The sequence below is a fragment of the Dendrobates tinctorius genome, unplaced genomic scaffold, assembly GCF_039654945.1.
Source record: "Dendrobates tinctorius isolate UK_male_01 unplaced genomic scaffold, ASM3965494v1 ptg000243l, whole genome shotgun sequence".
NCBI classification, from domain to species: domain Eukaryota; kingdom Metazoa; phylum Chordata; class Amphibia; order Anura; family Dendrobatidae; genus Dendrobates; species Dendrobates tinctorius.
The window spans coordinates 33764-48789 of record NW_027361910.1 but is presented as its reverse complement, the minus strand read 5'-3'; the positions used below and the strand labels follow the sequence as shown (position 1 = coordinate 48789).

General features: G+C 48.1%; 1 protein-coding gene across 4 annotated transcripts in view; it reads left to right on the top strand.

Annotated features, from left to right (window-relative positions):
- The window catches only part of LOC141060699 (E1A-binding protein p400-like), a 130292-nt gene that overhangs the window by 88404 nt on the left and 26862 nt on the right, over nucleotides 1-15026 (top strand). For all 4 annotated transcript variants that reach the window (XM_073557021.1, XM_073557019.1, XM_073557022.1 and 1 more), the window contains 5 exons: nucleotides 238-374; nucleotides 497-666; nucleotides 1205-1379; nucleotides 9902-10038; nucleotides 11708-11894. In XM_073557021.1, the coding sequence (XP_073413122.1) occupies nucleotides 238-374; nucleotides 497-666; nucleotides 1205-1379; nucleotides 9902-10038; nucleotides 11708-11894 (806 nt within the window). The remainder of the gene's footprint in view (nucleotides 1-237; nucleotides 375-496; nucleotides 667-1204; nucleotides 1380-9901; nucleotides 10039-11707; nucleotides 11895-15026) is intronic.

Genomic DNA, 15026 nt, shown 5'->3' with positions numbered 1-15026 from the left:
ATCATCAAGTGACTCATTGACAGCAGCCCATATATTCCTTTTGAGCCAGGTTAAGCAGTCTCCTACCACCCCTTTAATAGTTTAGACTTTATTAGGTTTCCCACCGTGCAGCTCTTCTTTAGTTTTTGTGCTGAACCCTTACCCCATTATCTGACACAGCAGAGTACAGTATATTATATTATTTAGTTTGTTCTCCGCCCCTACTACTGTAATGCCTATATTTTGTATAACTTTCAGGAAACTGGGGTCCCCACTTGATTGTGGTGAGAAGCTGTAAAATTCTGAAGTGGGAGCTGGAATTTAAAAGATGGTGCCCAGGCTTAAAACTGCTTTTATACTTTGGTAAACAACGAGATATAAGGAAAAAGAGACAGGTAAAAGTCTCATATGCTAGCCCACCTTATACTCCCATGCGTTCAGTTGCGGGAGGTCAGATTATAAAAATGTCTGAGTCCTCCTTTTTTTTTTTTTCTACTTCTTGATGTGTTTTTTGTAGAGTTGGGAAGAGCCCAACAACTTCCATGTCTGCATCACCTCTTACAAGCAGCTGTTCAAGGGACTCCAGGCTTTTATGAAGATGAGATGGAAATATTTGGTCTTGGATGAAGTTCATCAGCTCCGGAACATGAATGAGAAGCATTGGGATGCCATCTTCAATCTTCCAAGGTTGAGCTGCCAGGTTCTAGGACAAATGTATATTACAGTATTTGAATGTTTGACATCCATAATAAAATTATGATAATGTCAGATATTCACATAAAGTAATAAAAGATTTGTTTTCTGTACATGATTATTGGGAAATGGCAATCTTGCCAGGATTTGCATCATGGGAGTCACATTGACCATAGAATCTTACAGTCTGGAGATGTATAATGAATGTCTTGTGAAAGTTTACAGGCATGGTCTGTTACCTGTGCAGAGGTCATTGTGCAGGGATTAGGAGGAGGTGAGCTGTGTCCATCACCTATAAATAAATGGTGTGATATATTGGTGATACTTGTCACTGTAATGTTGCCTATGATAACAATGAGGTGACCATTGAGCAGTGATCTCTACAGAGCAGGAAGTTTTTGCCTAATATATGGAAAAGATTTAATAGTTTCAATCAGAAAAACGTAATTGAAAAATATTTATAGAAGAAAATACATTGTTGATTTTTTTTTCACTTTTTCTTAAAATGATGATTGTTTTTTTTTTCCCATAGCCAGAACCGATTACTTCTAAGGGACACCCCTCTACAAAATTCATGGAGAGATCACTGGACCATGGTGCATTTTTTAATTTCTGGCATATCGAAAGCTTATCTCGATTTCCCTGTAAAAACTAGCGGAGAAGAAAGCCAGGAAAAGTGCCACAAGCTTTTCATCATGTTGCACAGGGTTGGTTGCTTTTCATTTTCAGTTATTTTAAGGCTTCTTTTGTTTAAGTTTATTAATGCATGGCCAACATTTTTTGCTGATTAATTGCTTAGAATATTTTTTTTGAGTTTATTCTTACAAATGTCCAAATACCTTGTCTTCCGTTATCATGGAGTCTAACTGCTTATTGATGACCTACTGTTTTTTGACAACGGGTGTTGCAGTTCCTCAGTCTGCAGAGGTGCCTTTGGGTGCTGCTGCAGAGGAGGGGTGTTAGAAGGGGGGATGGGTGGAACAAGCTGACATATGGTTTGAGCATGAAGAGGAAAGTATAATGGACTCTTTGTCTTAGATTTTCCTTGGGAATTTTATTGCGACTAATAATAGAGACATTGGGGCCTAAAACATCTCAATAGAATTCTTAAAGGGAAACTGTCAGTAGGATTATCCCTCCTAAGCCATCTATATGGGCATGTAGGTCATAGGAAGCTGAATAACATGATACCTTGATTTATCCTATGCCTCATTGGGGGACACAGGTACTGTGGGTGTATGCTACTGCCGCCTGGAGGCTGACACTAAGTGAACGACAAAAAAAGTTAGCTCCTCCTCCGCAGTATACACCCTCGCCTCGGTTGCAGGCGAAACCAGTCCACATCCTGGGCGTAGAGAACTGGGCGGCAGACTTCCTCGGCCGGCAGGGTCTCGCATCCGGGGAATGGTCACTACACCCCGAGATTTTCCGGCAGATCTGCCATCGATGGGGGACGCCGGATGTGGACCTGATGGCTTCCAGAATGAACGCCAAGGTACCAGCGTTTGTCGCTCGATCCCGGTACCCACAGGCAATTGCTGTAGATGCGTTGGTTCTGCCATGGAACCAGTTTCGCTTCCCATACCTATTTCCCCCGCTGCCACTACTTCCAAGAGTCATCAAGATCAAGGCAGGAGGGGTTCCAGTGATTCTGCTGGCCACAGATTGGCCTCGTCGAGCGTGGTACGCAGATTTGGTACAGCTACTCGCCGACGTTCCTTGGCGCCTGCCAGAGCGCCCAGACCTACTGTCCCAGGGCCCGATCTACCACCCGAACTCAGGGGCCCTGTGTTTGACGGCTTGGCCTTTGAATCTTGGATTCTAGCCCAGGCTGGGTTCGGCCGCAATGTGGTTGCTACAATGGTTAGCGCCCGGAAGCCGGCCTCAGCACATATTTATCATCACACCTGGAAGGTCTTTTTCCCGTCTCCCATGACGGCACACATGAGAGAGGGGATCCGCCCAGTCAGGACAGGAACCCTACTGAAGATAAAAGGGGCGGTACCTCTCCCTCGCTTCATTTGGGTTTCCTGTCCTGACAGGGACCCGTGTTCTGAAGATCACGTACCTGCCCCTCTCTCGTGCCGGCGTGGAAGATCAGGCTGGTTCCTGAGCGCTGTGTGTCGGGAGGGGGAAGCGCCGTCCGCGGGTCCCCCGGGGGCTCAGCGTCCGAGCGGGCGCAGAAGCAGCATGGCTGGGGTCCTGGGGCTCTGCCGTGACTGCCGCGCCGCCCTCTCCCCCTCTGCCGCGTCCAGAAGCAGCGCAGGAGCGGCCGCTTCCGGGTTGCGCCCCTCTGACGTCACATGCAGGGCACGCTGGGAAAAGGGGCGTGCCCGCGTGATGTCGGGAGGCAGCGCCGGTGATCCAAGATGGCGGCGCCCATAGCAAACAACGCCGGCCGGTGAAAGGAGATCCAGGCGGCATGGCGGGGGGGAGGGGCTGTGGGGGTAACCGGAGGAGGCGGAGAGTGCAGTGGATCCCTCTTACATAAGGGGGGTGACCACAGAAGTCGCACTCATGCCCAAGGCTTCAGGATGGAAGTGGGGCATGACGAGCAGCGTCAGCAGCAGCGTCAGCAGCAAGAGCTCTCGCCAGATGCCAGGCCGAGCCGCCAGCATACCAGGAGCAGTCGCTCGAGTGGTGGGAGCGGCAGTCATAAACGCAACCGGCATGACTCTGAGACGTCCAGGAGAAACGTCACGAGTGCATATGAGGAGCCTCCGAGATCGGTACCCCTGATTGACAGCGGTGGTGAGTGATCTACGTGAATGTCACCCTTATGGTAACGGGGTTCCATTTTCTCTGTTTGATCACTAGGGGTCGAGGAAGGCTGGCAGCAAAACCAAGAATAGAGAATGCGCTCTTTGCAAACACCCGCTAGCAGATCAGTGGCAGAAAGACCTCTGTGCTGACTGTATAAACAAAGCTATACAGGTGGAGACCCCTGATTTGGTGACTAGCCTTAAAGAGTTAATACAACAGGAGGTGAAAGGTTCCCTAAAGGCAGCCCTTAAAAAGAAAGATAAAAGAAACCGTAGAAGGAGCTCCGATTCAGAGGCCTCGCCAAGGCAGAAGGACAGCGATATAGGCGGCCGTTCATGTTTCCCAACGGAGGTCGTGGAAAAGCTGGTCAAAGCTATCAGGGCTACAATGGGCCTTAAAGAGGAAAAGACTCCCAAATCATTAGAGGATGTAATGTTTGGAGGAAAAGAGAAAACGTACCTTCCCTGTAAATGATAAAATAAAAGCACTAATTGACAGGGAATGGAAAAAACCGGAGAGGTCAGGGGGCTTACCTTCCACATCAAAGAGGAGGTACCCTTTTGAGTAAAAGGATTCAGAAACCTGGGAAAAAGTCCCTAAAATTGATGGGGCCGTAGCCAGATCCTCAAAAAAGGTATCTCTACCATTAGAGGACTCTGGCGTGTTGAAAGACCCGCTTGATAAAAAAGCAGACTGTTTCCTAAAGCATATCTGGGAAGCTTCAGCAGGTGGATTAAAGTCAGCGATAGCTGGTACCTGTACCGCTCGTGCCCTCATGGTCTGGCTGCAACAAATAGAGGACCAGATCAAGGATAGAGTTCCTAGGGACGAAATTCTGTCTAATTTGACACTGGTACACGGAGCAGCGGCTTTCCTAGCAGATTCATCTGCAGATTCCGCAAGGTTGACAGCTAGAGCGGCAAGCCTGTCAAATGCGGCAAGACGAGCCCTGTGGCTTAAAGGGTGTCCCGGAGATTTACCATGAAAACATAGGTTATGTTCCATTCCATGCGATGGCCAATTCCTCTTCGGAAAAAAACTAGAAGAGATTTTGGAACATGGGGTGGATAGGAAGAAAAGCTTTCCCCGATTTCAGGGAGAACCTAAAAAGCAGCCCTTTCGGAGGAGGAGATTTAACAGGGGTCGTCCCCCGGGAGATAGAAAAAGCTGGGACTTTAAAGAAAGAAGAGGATCGGGCTATATGTTTAAAGGGCCCTCCACTTCCTCCAAAAAATCTCTCCAATGACATTGGGCTGGAGGTAGGGGGAAGGCTTTCTCTCTTCCTTTTCGCCTGGGCGAATATCTCCCCCAGTACATGGGTCCTAAACATAATAAAGGACGGTTTAAAAATAAAATTCATCCGTCCGCCCAGGCATACCTTCATAATGACACCCAGAAGGAAAGCCCAAGAGCAACATCTGGCCCTGGAGAAGGAAGTCTTGGGACTAGTGAAAAAACAAGTCCTACAGGAAGTCCCAGTGCAAGAAGAAGGAAGGGGGTTCTACTCCCCCCTCTTCTTAATACAAAAAACAGGCGGCTCTTGGAGAACCATTGTCAACCTGAGGAGACTCAATCAGTGGGTAGACAATTGCTCCTTCAAAATGGAGTCAATCAACACGGCCACAAAGATCCTGTTCCAGCATTGCCTCATGGCAGTGATAGACTTAAAAGATGCCTACTATCACATCCCAATTCATCGGGAGTATCAAAAATATTTGAGAGTAGCGCTCTATGTCCTGGGGCAGGTGAAACACTACCAATACGCAGCCCTTTTGTTTGGCCTGTCTACAGCCCCCAGAGTATTCACCAAAGTGATGGCCGAAGTAATGTCTTTTCTTCGTTCCAGGGACATAGTGATCGTCCCATACCTAGACGACTTTCTTGTAATAGGGAGGTCGGAGTCCCACTGCGCACATCAAGTGAAGGAAGTGATAGCAATTCTAGTAGGACTAGGATGGATAGTAAACATCCCCAAGTCAAGGATAACCCCAGTAAAAGAGCCATCCTTCCTAGGGTTGATATTGGACTCCGAGCAACAACGCTGCCTCCTACCAGAGAGCAAAGTGACCAAGATAAGAGGCCTAGCTCGCACAGCAATACAAAGACCAAATATGACACTGAGGAACGCAATGTCCCTTTTAGGCTCGTTGACATCATGCATACCCGCAGTAGCATGGGCGCAGTACCACTTAAGACAACTACAGTGGGAAGTTCTGTCAGCACAGAAACAATTAAAAGGGCATTTAGAAGGCAAACTATGTCTCTCAGTGGCAGATTCCCTGCTCTGGTGGACTGTAGAAAAGAATCTAACAGCTGGTGTCCCGTGGCAAAAACCAGTTGAGGACATCATTACAACAGACGCGAGTGCCACAGGATGGGGAGCACACCTGAGATCCCACTCAATACAGGGGACCTGGTCCTCGCTAGAAAAGGATCACGGTTCAAATGTAAAAGAACTATGGGCAGTGGAAAAAGCCGTGAAACATTTCTTTCCTTTACTTCGGGGCCGCCACACCCGAGTCATGACGGACAATCAGGCAGTAGTAGCCTACATCAATCACCAGGGGGGAACGAGATCCCGCGGCCTCATGTAAATATCGGATCTACTCTTCCAGCTAGCAGAACAACATCTGTTATCCATCACAGCACTGCACATAAAGGGGGTAGAAAATATACAGGCAGACTTCCTGAGTCGCAGGCACCTAAGACAAGGGGAATGGTCCCTAAACCCCCAAGTCTTCCAACAAATAGTTCAGGCCTGGAGCAAACCAGAAATAGACCTGTTCTCTACCGCACACAGCCGGAAGGTCAGGAAGTTCTGCTCACTAAATCCAAGGGAAAACCCCTTCGCAGTAGATGCCCTACAAATACCCTGGAAGTTCTTCCTGGCCTATGCATTTCCCCCGATAACAATGATATCAGTAGTGGTCAGGAAAATCAGGGAGGATCGAGCGAGAATAATTCTTATAGCTCCGTTTTGGCCAAGGAGGCCTTGGTTCTCCCTTCTGAGACTCATGTCGGTGACAGATCCATGGATATTACCGGAGATTCCAGACCTGCTTTCCCAGGGACCAGTGGTCCACTCTCAGGTAAAGGGCTTTTATCTAGCAGTCTGGAATTTGAGAGGGCGCTACTGAGTAGCCAGGGATTCTCTCCAGGGTTAGTCTCCACCCTGTTGAAAGGTAGGAAACCTATAACATCCCAAATCTACGGTAGAACGTGGAAAAAGTTCCTAGACTTCCTGGGGGGAACCCTTGGGGGATGTAGCGCCAGTGGGACCTATCCTAGATTTCTTACAGTCGGGGCTACAACTGGGGTTAGCCACTAACACACTCAAAGTCCAAGTCTCAGCTTTGGGGGCCCTGTATAACTGCAACTTAGCAGCCAATAGGTGGGTGTCCCGATTCATAAAGTCCTGTGGCAGGTCAAGGCCGGTCATTATCCCAAAGATACCACCCTGGGACCTCAACCTAGTCTTAGAGGCCTTAACCAAAGATCCCTTTGAACCACTACTAGAGCTGTCACCAAAGCTACTTACTCTTAAAACTGTCTTACTGGTAGCCTTAACATCAGCCCGAAGAGTGAGCGACCAACAAGCTTTATCTATATGTCCACCATATACACAGATCTTGGATGACCGAGTGCTTCTAAGACCAGACCCGGCCTATCTCCCCAAGGTAGTCCAAAAGTTTCATAGGACTCAGGAGATCTCCTTGCCATCTTTCTGTAACAATCCTAGAAACCCTGGGGAGCAAAAGTTCCATACATTAGATGTAAGAAGAGCCATATTACAATATATGTCAGTAACTAGTCAGTCCCTTTTTGTAGCCTTTCAGGGTAGTAGAAAAGGGCACGGGGTAGCTAAGAGTACCATTGCCAGATGGATCAGGGAGGCCATTATGTTATCCTACTCCGCAAGTGGCGCGCCGGTTCCAGAAGGCATCAAGGGTCACTCCACCAGAGCCGTGGCTACCTCCTGGGCAGAGAAGGCTGAGGTATCGATTGAACAAATTTGTAAAGCCGCTACTTGGTCCTCACCTTCCACCTTTTTTAAGCACTACTGACTTGATCTGTCTTCCTCTACTGACCTAACCTTTGGTAGAAGGGTGCTGCACGTGGTGGTCCCTCCCTACGGTGTCTTATTCTACAAAAGTCTCTCATGTGGGCCATCATGGGAGATGGGAAAACACCAAGGTTACTTACCGGTAGCCGGTTTTTCTGGAGCCCATGACGGCACCTGTTTATTCCCCCCCTTTTTCACTTCTTTTTTGTGCACTATAGTTTTGGGTGCTTTTTTTTAGTTAGATATAATGTGGTGATAGTTTTACCATGTGTACTAACCCGGGGGGCCTCTCATGCTCTGTAAACCAACTGAAACGAGGGAGAGGTACCGCCCCTTTTATCTTCAGTAGTGTTCCTGTCCTGACTGGGCGGATCCCCTCTCTCATGTGTGCAGTCATGGGCTCCGGAAAAAACGGATACCGGTAAGTAACCTTGGTGTTTTCACATGGTGTCGGAACCATGGTTGTTCTCCACTGAGGTTTTCTTTTCCCAACATCTTGGCTTTTCTCCAGTATGGCCTAGACTTAGGCTTGGCCCCAAGTTCCCTCAGGAGACAAATATCGGCCTTATCTGTTGTGTTCCAGCGCAGGATTGCTACCAATCTACAGGTAAAGACTTTCATTCAGGGAGTCTCTCACTTGGTACCTCCTTATAAGGCACCCCTGGACGCTTGGGACCTTAACCTGGTCCTAAGTGTCCTACAGGAGGCTCCATTTGAACCATTACAGGAGGTCTCTTTAGCCTACCTTTCCTGGAATATAGTATTTCTTGTGGCGATAACGTCAATCAGGCGGGTCTATCCTGCCGAGCTCCGTTTCTGGTCTTTCACAAGGATAAGGTGGTTCTTAGACCAGCCCCTCCCTTTCTGCCGAAGGTCGTTTCCTCGTTTCACATTAATGAGGATATTGTCTTGTCCTCTTTTTGTCCAGCACCGGTACACCGTGTGAAAAAGGCTCTTCATACGTTGGACCTGGTGAGAGCTCTTTGGAGATACGTGTCGCGGACGGCACCCTTTCGCCAGACGGACACGCTGTTCGTGCTTCCCGAGTGGCACAGGAAGGGACTCGCTGCCTCGAAATCAACTATAGCCAGGTGGATTCGCTTGACTATTCAGGAGTCTTACCGCATTAGAGGCACACCAGTTCCAGCAGGGATCAGAGCGCATTCTACTCGGGCAGTGGGCGCCTCTTGGGCTCTACGGCACCAGGCATCGGCAGAACAGGTTTGCAAGGCTGCAACCTGGTCCAGCTTGCACAAATTTGCAAAGCAGTACAATATCCATACTCAGGCTTCGGCAGATGCGAGTGTGGGTAGAAGGATTCTCCAAGCAGCGGTGGAGCACCTCTAAGACAGGAGGTGCATGTAGCTTGGATCGTTGAGTCAACTTCCCACCCAGGGACTGCTTTAGGACGTCTCACAGTACCCGTGTCCCCCAATGAGGTGAAGGAGAAACATGAATTTTTGTGATAAACTCACCGTAAAATCCTTTTCTCCGAGACGCTCATTGGGGGACACAGCACCCACCCTGATAGCCAGTTGGCTCTTTATTTACTTTGTTTATTAATATGTATTTATAATACTAGGTGTTTTTTTTTCTAGACATGTTGTCACCTGCATTAAGGTTGATATGTCTGTTGTGATCTCCTACTGCTTTTGCATCGAACTGGTTTCGACTGCAACCGAGGCGAGGGTGTATACTGCGGAGGAGGAGCTAACCTTTTTTTGTCATTCACTTAGTGTCAGCCTCCAGGCGGCAGTAGCATATACCCACAGTACCTGTGTCCCCAATGAGCGTCTCGGAGAAAAGGATTTTACGGTGAGTTTATCACAGAAATCCATGTATCTGCAATCTGATGTTTTATTCCAGAGAAAACCCTGAAAATTCTGGCTTAAAATACCTTAATAACTCATAATATCTTTCAACTTTTGACGTTTTCACATCATTGGTGCCCAGCTATGCTATTACTGGTGGGGCATGGGTGGAACGAGTCATGGCTGTGCCCGCCTGTCAAATTCATGTAAAGTCATGCCTTTTTAATGGCATAACTCACTCCAGACATGTATTCCATTCCCTGTCTGAAACACATTTCTGCTGGAGACGCACAGCTCTTATAAGATGCTCTTAATCTGTGAATTAGGCGCATCTTACTCCAGTGACCCCTTTCATTAAGACTGGCATGCACAACGCCAGTCTTAATCAGGGCCATTGTGAAAATCAGCCAATGGTAATAGCAAATGTGGTTCTTGAACCCCTCTAGCCGGATTTTATAGAGTGTAACACATGGCATATATGAAGATGGCACGGCAGGGGAGTGGATTCCTATTATGGCTGTCATGAACACAATATCTTGCTGTTATAGCTGAAAATCAAGTATGATGCTTTTTATCTTTGTGCTATTTACAGACTGTTCGACCTTTTATTTTGCGAAGATCAAAAAAAGATGTTGAGAAGCAATTGACAAAAAAATATGAACATGTTTTGAAGTGTCGTCTGTCCAATCGCCAGAGAGCATTATATGAGGATGTCATTCTGCAGCCAGGGTACCGGAGGTTTTTATTTCTTTGATTGTTTTCACTCTTCACATGGTTACATTATGTTGACAAAAGACACAAGTTCATCAAGTACAACCTTTCTCGAGTAATTCTACATTATCACTAGATTACTTATAACCCTCAATGCCATTTTGAGTGAAAAGCATCTATCCCTTTTTAATTGCTGTTATAGTGTCTGCCATCACTACCGTTTTCTTTAGGGGCATTCCACAGTCTGACTGCTCTAACTGTAAAGAAACCTTTCCTAATTAGCTGTCGGAATCACATTTCCTTGACATGTAAGAAATGTCACTTGGTCCTTTGTAAGGTCCTTCAAGGAAGAAATCATGTGTCATTCCTTTGTATTGAGATCACATGTGTTTAAACATGTAAATTAGATTGCTTCTGAGCTGTGTTTTTACTTTTCTAACCTCTTATTAAAAGAGAGACATTCGATCCCTTTGATTATTTAGTTGCTTGCCTTTGAACTGATTCCAGCTTTCCAATATTTTTTTTAAATATGGAGTCCAAACTGGATGGCATATTCTAGATGTGGACTTACAAGGGATTTATATAGGGGCAATGTTACCTAAATGAATTTTCTCTCTTTTTTTATACATCTTAAAATCAGATATATTAAAGGGGTTGCCTGGTCTTTTGCTACAAGTCTGCAGCCACTTTATGTAACTGCAGACTTGTGAATTCTTTCATTGCTCTCAAATGCTCACTGTGGGGATTCTCTGGTGCTGTCTTTGAGAGCGGATGGCCATGTGAATGCATGTATGCGACTTGCAAACTTTCGGTCACATTCCGACTAGACTGTGTCTGGCTTTGCTCAATACTCTTGCATTGAGCAAGGCTCTGCCCATCTAGTTGGCGTGTGACTGCTTGTATTCAAATCTTATACTTGCTGTGACGCTTCTAGCTTCGGTACTGGAGTGTTTTCACAGCAGGTGGTGCGAACGATGAGAGAATTCATAAGTCTGCAGTCACATAGAACGAACGGTCAAATAGGCCTCTATCGCCCAGGTGGAGTGAGCCATATGCTTCAGTGGAGGCACTCTGTCCTTTTCCCGATACAATTTCAGAATTGCCGAATGTATCCAACGATCGATGTGAGCCTTATATGTAGAGTGATCTCAAGGCAGGACAATCAGAAAGTCCGAACGTTTGAAAGAGGATGTCGCCGACTGGTAGTGATGCACTGCTTGTACATGTTCAACTTGTGAAAAGTTCAATCAGCCAGATGAGAGAGCAAAGGACAGAAGAAAGGTCTAACGTGATAGCAACACAATATAGAACAAGAAAGCCTGATTCCAGGGATGTATCAATTACTGGGCTGCTTGGTGTAATTTTGATAGAATACCTGTTTTGTCTGATTGAGATGTAGCAGAGCTAAGAACTCTTTATAGCCAAACCCACACCCCTGACTGGTAGTTTACTGTGCACATTGTGCATTGTGAGCCACTGCTACTCAGTGGTGTGTATGTGTGGCGTGTTACACAGATTAGCTGGTGTTCTCTTTGGGAGCTGTAGTCCAGGCAGTGGTAATCTCTTTCTGATAAAATGCTGATTGCATTGAAGCTACAACTCATAGCATAATATGTGACACATCTCTGGAATTCAGATAAGATTGTGCTCCACTCTCTGACCACCTACAATTCTCTGTTTTGCACAGAACGCAGGATTCCCTGAAGGGAGGACATTTTGTCAGTGTTCTTCATGTCTTGATGCAGTTACAGAGGATCTGTAACCATCCAGATTTGGTAGATCCCCGGTCCGGACAGTCCTCTTTTGCATTTGAACCTCTAAGATATGAGACTTCATCACTTGTATTGCAAGCATTAGAATATGATCCTTGGAAGGTGAGAACCATTTTATCCTTTACATGCTAATAAAATGTAGTAGTGCAACTTTCCAAAGCCCCTCAGCAAAATGAGCTTTGAAAGCTGATTGGATTTTATAACCAACTGCTCCTTAAAAATCATGGGATTGGAGGGAAAAACTGGGCTGTTTTGTATGGCAATGACAGATATAAATAAATATAACTTATTATTAATAATTAATATATGCATTTACTGCTTAAAAAGGTTGTTCACTACTTGGCCAACCCCTTCTTGATCAAAATGTTAGGCCCCCATAAAATAATAATAGCCTGCACTCGCCTCCTGTGCCGGTGTCAGCACTCTTGCTCTCCCTGGGGCTCTCGCGCTGTAATGCGTGACACCATCACCCAATCAGCGACACTGCAGATAATCCCTGGCTTCCTCTTCCTGCTCAATTTGACAGGAGGCGGGGACAGTGACACCAGTGCTGATTGGGCGTTGTCACATCAACAGCATGTGAGCCCTGGGAGACCAAGTGCCGACACTGCGGGAACGGCCCTGGCCGGGGGGAGAGGTGAGTATAAGCTTTATTATTTTATCAGGGCCATGCGAGGGGTATGAGAAGTTGTCCAACTAGTGGACAACTTTTTTAAAGTGGTTGGATCAACAGATATGTGGACTAAAGCGAAGATGCTATAAAATACCTTAGAAAATACAACCCTCAACATTTTTGGAGTTATAAAAAAGCAAAATTTTGAAAGAATCTGGATTTATTAAGTATAGAGTATGAGTGTCAGAGTATGAGTGCCAGTTGCAGAAATACATGCACCTACACGTGTACGCATGCTATCAATGAGGTTATTGACTGAGGAATGTTCTTCATTTACATTTGTTGACCAATGATTTTCCAGATATGCCAGATTTAGCTGTGGTTGCAATGCAGAATAAAAGTAAAGGCCCCGTCACACACAGCGATATCGCTGATTTCCAGGACGTCCACCTGACAGCACCATGGAGGACATCCTCCTCCTCCTTACAGGAACAGGAAAGCACACGAGAGGTTAAAAGGTCATGTCCCACCCCCTCTCCCTCAGTGTTTTTCCTGTCCCTACACGGAGGGACACACGAGAACTTACCGGAGGGGGCTCAGGGGATCGTGCGGCCAGTCCAAGCCTTCCCCTGTCAAGAGGTCCCGGGGCCGAAACTCTCCGATGGGGAGTCCCTCTGCTCCAAAGGCCAGGAGCTGGACGACGCTACTGGAGGGAGCCGTTCCTCCCTATGGGAGGCTCTCTGCTCCAGGACTCACCGCCATAGCAGGCGAGGGTCGGCTCCCCGCAGGCGGCTGGCCGAGCGGGCACCAGCAGAAGGATGGCGCAGTCGGCGCTGGGCTCCAGCAGCGCCATGACAGGCGGAGGTCGGGCCCCCGCAGGCGGCGGGCCGAGCTCCCGCAGGATGGCTCCAACGGCGGCGAGGTCAGCGCCGGGAGACGGCTCCAACAGACCGCCATAGCAGGCGGGGGGCGGTTCCCTGCAAGCGGCTGGCTGAGCGGGCACCGGGGATAGAAGCAGAGCGCTGTCACGCGCAGGAGCAGCCGGGAGGAAGTGGAAGAGGCGGCCTATCGCGAGAGGTCGCGCGTCACATCCGGTGACGTCACACGCCGGCTTTGAATCCCGGGCGCGTGCTCCAGAGGTCCACAGCGCCCTGCAGAATCGTGCCAGGATGGAAGGCAACGCTCCAGCAGGTGGAGGGGTAAGTGCGCATAGCGCAGACCACCCTCCCCCACCCATCCTCACAGCCCAGATCTGAGTAGGTGCCCCTTCTGTATTATTAGGAGAAGGGAACCCCGGCAGAATCCCCCTCGGGGGTGAAGGACCCGGCAAAAGCCACCTCAAAATCGGTCCGATGCCCCGTATGCAAGGTAAAGCTGCCAGACACCTATAGCAAGACCTTATGCGGACCCTGTACCTCAAGGGTCATAGGCGAGGAACAGCCATCCCTTCTTGCCGAAATGAGATCCCTAATAAGGGAGGAAGTTCAGGCCTCTACAGCCAGCCTCCCAGGGCCGAGTCGCAAGCGTCCAGGGTGGGAAGCAGACCCAGTGTCAGAAGCAAGCCCTAGCGAGGACTTCGACTTCCGGGATTCAGATCAGGAGGAAGAAGGCAAGATCCTGGGGGATATACAGGATCAGAGCAGGAAGTACCTGTTCAGACTGGAGGACACGGACGAGTTGGTCCAGGCAGTCAGAAATACTATGGAGATAGAGGAAGTCCCTAAACCACAGTTCAGACAGGACTTAATGTTTGGAGGACTAGTGGCCCGGAAACAGGTAGTGTTCCCTGTAAGTGAACACATCAAAACAATGGTCCAGGAGGAGTGGAAAGAGGCAGAGCGTCGGTTGATACTCTCCCGAGACTTTAAAAATAGACTGCCTTTTGATCCCGAGGAAACACGGGCATGGGAGGAAGTCCCTAAAATAGATATCCCAGTCGCCAAGGTTACCAAAAAGACGGCCATCCCATTCGAGGACTCATCAGGTCTCCGAGACCCGATGGATAGGAAGGCGGACGTCTTGTTAAAGAGAACATGGGAGACGTCGGCGGCTCTTATTAGGGCTAACATAGCAGCCACCTCGGTGGCCAGGTCTATGTTTTTTGTGGATGGGGCAGTTGGAGGAACACCTAACCAACAAGACCCCTAGATCAGAGATCCTAGCATCACTTCCTCTCATGAAATCAGCCACGGCGTTCCTGTCGGATACGTCGGCTGAATCAGTAAGGTTTGCAGCCAGAAATAGCTCCCTCTCTAATGCGGCCCGGAGAGCAGTCTGGCTTAAATCCTGGTCGGGGGATAACGCTTCTAAAACAAAGCTATGCGCCATCCCCTTCTCGGGCCTGAGGGTATTTGGTCCAGCCCTAGATAACATTCTAGAGCTAGTGTCCGATAAAAATAAAGGATTCCCGGAGGAAAAACCCAGGCGGCCCCAGTCCTTTCGGAGAGGCTCCTTCTCCAGGAGACAGACTGACTTCAGGGGTCGGGCAAGGTCCAATAGAAGCTCCTATAAGGGCTCCTTCAGCCAAGGTGGGAGGAACAGGAGTCCCTCATTCACATCAACATCTAGATCGAGGAGGCAATGACGCCATAGGTATTGGGGGGAGACTTCGCCACTTCGCA